Source organism: Colobus angolensis, unplaced genomic scaffold, assembly GCF_000951035.1.
Source record: "Colobus angolensis palliatus isolate OR3802 unplaced genomic scaffold, Cang.pa_1.0 Scaffold32, whole genome shotgun sequence".
Lineage (NCBI taxonomy): Eukaryota > Metazoa > Chordata > Mammalia > Primates > Cercopithecidae > Colobus > Colobus angolensis.
This window is the reverse complement of record NW_012116488.1, coordinates 1440979-1445455: the sequence shown is the minus strand read 5'-3', so window position 1 is coordinate 1445455 and position 4477 is coordinate 1440979. Positions and strand designations below refer to the sequence as shown.

Genomic DNA, 4477 nt, shown 5'->3' with positions numbered 1-4477 from the left:
CCAAGGCCGGCCGGGGTACCGTCATGGGCACCAAGCAGGCGCTCCGGGCTGCCCACAGCCGCGTCCATGAGCTGTCGGCCAGTGGAGCCCCGGGCCGAGGTGGCTCCTCTTGGGGCTCAGCGGACTCGGACAGCGGCCACGACAGCGGTGTGAATGTTGGGGAGGAGCGGCCACCCCCAGGCCCGGCCCTGCCCTCACCTTACAGCAAGGTGACCGCCCCGCGGCGGCCCCAGCGCTACAGCAGCGGCCATGGCAGCGACAACAGCAGCGTGCTGAGTGGAGAGCTGCCGCCTGCCATGGGCCGCACCGCCCTTTTCCACCACAGTGGTGGCAGCAGCGGCTATGAGAGTCTGCGGCGTGACAGTGAGGCCACTGGCAGCGCCTCCTCTGCCCCTGACTCCATGAGCGAGAGTGGGGCTGCCTCCCCAGGTGCCCGCACCCGCAGCCTCAAGTCCCCCAAGAAGAGGGCCACAGGTAGGTGTGGAAGTGCACAGCCCTCTACAGTTGACGGGCTTTCTGTGTGTAGCTGTGCACAGCGCTCCACAGTTTGCAGAGCTTTCTGTGTGTAGATGTGCACGGCCCTCTACAGTTTACAGGGCCAGGAGATACTGGACAGATGGGCACAGCCTTCAAGGTCCCAGACACACACAGCCCTGAACAGTTTACAGACTCGCCTGGGGCTTTCTGTGTGTGGATGTGCAGAGCCCTCTGCAGTTTATAAACACCCTGTACTTGCCCTTTTGTGGCCCCACCCTGCCCCAGGGGTCAATCCTAGTCTGTGTCAGGGCGAGCACAAGGGCAGCCCTGCACGGGTCGCCAGGCTGGGGCACTGGACTTGGTTCGGGTCCTGGGCCTGGTGCCTTGCTGGCGAGTGTCCAGCTGCCTGGGAGGGCCCCACCAGGGCTGCCCCAAGGGACAGAACTGCTCAGCTCATGGCAGGGAAAGTGGGGGCACTCTCGAGAGCTGTGGGCCTGGCTTGGGGTTGGCTCCCTCCCTGCCCTGGGCAGAGCACCAGGCTGAGGATTCCTGGACTGGACCCCTAAGGTCTCCCGGTCAGGACTTAGGCTGGCTCCTCAGCGTCCCCTCAGGGGCTGTGCCTGGATTGGGCCCCGCCTCTGCTCACCCTGTGCCCGGCTCTCTGTTCCAGGTCTGCAGCGGCGGCGCCTCATTCCCGCCCCACTGCCCGACTCCTCTGCCCTGGGCCGCAAGCCCAGCCTCCCCGGGCAGTGGGTGGACCTGCCCCCGCCCCTGGCCGGCTCCCTGAAGGAGCCGTTCGAGATCAAGGTGTACGAGATCGACGACGTGGAGCGCCTTCAGCGGCCCCGCCCCACCCCGAGGGAGGCCCCCACTCAGGTAGGGCTGGGGTCTGTGAGCCCTGGTGGGGAGGCCTGGCCACAGATGGCAGAGTGAGCCGTCTGATGGGCTCGTCAGGCGTCTGGGGCTGCGGCTGGGCAGCCCCTGACCTCACTTTCTGTCCACAGCCCTCCCAGGACACGAAGGTAAGAGCGGCTCTGCCCAGCCCAAGCCTGTGGCAGCTCTGACACTTTCCTTGGGCAGTGGGTGGGTGGCTGGGGGGTTCTGAGGCCACTGCTCCTCTCTGCGGGAATTCTCCCCAGTCGTGGGGAGGGTGGTCCTAGAGCGGTGCCAGGACCCAGACAGGCATGGGTGGGCTGCCCCAGGTCCGCCCCCTGCCCGCCCTTGGAGCCCCACTGTGTGCCTGCCAAGGCCTGGCAGGTGAAGGGAGGCGGGGCCCACGGCAGGGCTGCTGGGGGTTTCTGGGGAGAGGGTCCCATGCCTGAGCCCCCCACCCGGCCTGCCTCCCAGGGTCTGGCGTGTGTCAGTACAAGGCTGCGGCTGGTGGAGCGCAGGCAGCAGCGGCTACGGGAGGTGCAGGCCAAGCACGAGCACTTGTGCGAGGAGCTGGCGGAGACCCAGGGCCGGCTGATGCTGGAGCCTGGCCGCTGGCTGGAGCAGTGTGAGTCCCGCCCGCCCACGGACCCAGCCTGGCCCACCATGTGCCCTGACGCCTGCCCTCCCCTTCCCCTCCCTGAGCCCCGTTGCTCTCCTGTACCTGCTCTCCCGTACCTCGTGGTGGGAAGGCTGGAAGGCAGGGTCGGCCGGGCCAAGATGCCTTTCCTGGGGCCTCCGGGGGGCCAGGTGGCTGCCCCCAGCCTTGGGCCTGACACAGGCGCCCCTCCGCTCTCCTCCCCTTCCCAGTTGAGGTGGACCCGGAGCTGGAGCCCGAGTCGGCCGAGTACCTGGCGGCCCTGGAGCGAGCCACGGCAGCCCTGGAGCAGTGCGTGAACCTGTGCAAGGCGCACGTCATGATGGTCACCTGCTTCGACATCAGCGTTGCAGCCAGTGCTGCCGTCCCGGGGACGCAGGAGGTGGACGTCTGAGGCTGGGCACCAGACAGGATGGGGCGTGCAGGGGGCTGGAGGACGGGACGTGGGACGGAGCGAGGATGTGGTGGGGGCTGCGGGAGGAGGATGCGGAGGGATTTCTGTGCAGGACGAGTGTCGGAGAGGAGGCGGAGTGTGGGGGAGGGAGGGCCGGCCGCGCGGCGGACAGAGCGAGGGTGCCAGAGCGACCAGAAGACCGTCACCGCCCAACAGCAACGCAAGTGCCTTTGACCTGGATGTGCACTTTTCTCCCTTTTGCGTTTGGTGCCACAGACTTGAGACACCAGCAGAAGTTGTGTTCGGCCCGGCCCCGCTGCGCCTGTCCGGCCCGGGGCTGGCGCCGGTTGTGTTTGCGTCCGTCTTGCCTTCTTTGCAGCCAAGCAGTTTTTGTGGAGCGGGACTTACCTGCGTACCCCAGGGGTCTTTCAGGATTCAGGATGACTTTTCTTTTACAATGGTTTCCTCTCGGCAGAGCCCGGGTTGTGGGGGATCCGTGTGGGGTTCTCAACGCAGATCCATCCCGGGGTCTCTCGGGCAGGGACGGCTGACCTCGAGTCCCCTCCCTTCCCGAGAACCTGCTCTGTCCCGAGGGCAGCTAACAAGGGCTGAGCCCCAGGCACAGGTTGCCTCTTCCACGGCAGGAATTTTTACCAAAACCACAAGCAAAAAACAAAAGAGACCACCACGACCAACAACAGAGATAGGGGGATAGGGTTTTGTAAAGGTTCTGTTAGGTTCGTATTTTTATATCATTTTGCTCAAATGCGGAATTTGCCGTGGGAATTTGAAGACAAATGATCTATGTTTTTATGGTTTTCTAGGGAAGGTGTCCTGGGGGCCAGGCTGTCTCCAGCTGTGGGAGGCCTGCTCCCTGTGGGGGGCACCCTGAGCAGGGTGGGGGGCCTTGGGAGGCGCTTCTTGCCGAATGCAGACGAGGGGTGATCCTGCCAGCGTTTGCGACGTCCCTGCACGACAGGCTCATACTTCCTGAGGATCGTGCATAGTACAGGACGTCTGAACCTTTGTACAAATGTGTAGATGACATCTTGCTACAGCTTTTATTTGTGAATTAAAGATGCATCGGTGGTTCCCACGGCTGCTGAGTTCGTTGGGTGTCGGCAGACCCCTCATGCCCTGGTGTGCTGCCCTCTGAGGGTTCCCGGGTGAGGGGCAGTAAGTGTGGGAAGGATACATCCACGGGGACCTAGGGCTTTGGGTGCTGTGCCAGGGCCTGTGTTGCAGCCCCTGTGGGGCCCACGATGCCATGAGGGCCCTTCAGAGAAGGGGGAACACGACAGAGCTGGGATTCAAGCTTCCTCTCTGATCCGCTTGCTTGTTGGCTCTGCCCAGATCTTAGGGTCCCGAGGCTGGGGGAGGGAGCCAGGCTTGGGGGCTGGGCTGGTGGGAAACAGCCTTGTGTAAGCGGCCCCTGACTCCCTTCTCTCTGGGTTATGCTGTATGGGGAAGTTGAGGCAGGAGTGATGGCAGCATTTCCCTCCCAGAGTGTTACTGCCGTCCTCTGCCCCCTGCCTGCCTTTGCTCATGGGCTCAGGACCCCTGATCCACAGGAGGCCCCTCCCGGAGCAGCCTGGATGGAGGCTCTTCCCTGGAGGACTCAGGCCTGGGTCTGTCTGGGCCCTAGTTTGCTGGGTTTTCCCACGGTCAGAGGCCCCAGACCCTCTGGGGATCCCCAGCCCTTTGAGTGCTCTGAGCTCATGGCCTCACCTGACCTGTACATATGTCCCCTGGGGCCACCTTAGCTGTTGCTCTGGTCGCCTCCTGGCCTCTTTGGAGTCCTGTCTGCTTTGCATTTGGTAGGCCCCCAACTGAACCAGTTAGCTTCCTTAAGCCTGTTACTCTGTCCCCATGCCAGTATCCCCCGCCTGCCTGGCCTGCGAACGTTGCGTCTGGGCACCTGCCCCTTTCTACGGCTTTGTACTGGCCTCCAGCTGCCCCACTCCACGTTCAACGTGAGGTCCTGGCCATGAGGCCTCACCATCCCCTGTGCTGTGATCCCCTGCCCAGTAGCTGGCTGTGCAGCAGCCCCTCTCTCCCTTAGAGACTCCCTGTGTCCC

The 4477-nt window shown here is 64.0% G+C and overlaps 1 protein-coding gene across 1 annotated transcript in view; it reads left to right on the top strand.

Moving 5' to 3' along the window:
- The window catches only part of KIF26A (kinesin family member 26A), a 46891-nt gene extending 43400 nt beyond the window's left edge, over nt 1-3491 (top strand). Inside the window, exons 14-17 of the mRNA XM_011951577.1 lie at nt 6-474; nt 1148-1353; nt 1825-1975; nt 2218-3491. Of these exons, the coding sequence (XP_011806967.1) occupies nt 6-474; nt 1148-1353; nt 1825-1975; nt 2218-2399 (1008 nt within the window). The 3' untranslated portion in view covers nt 2400-3491. The remainder of the gene's footprint in view (nt 1-5; nt 475-1147; nt 1354-1824; nt 1976-2217) is intronic.
- Nucleotides 3492-4477: the final 986 nt, after the last annotated feature.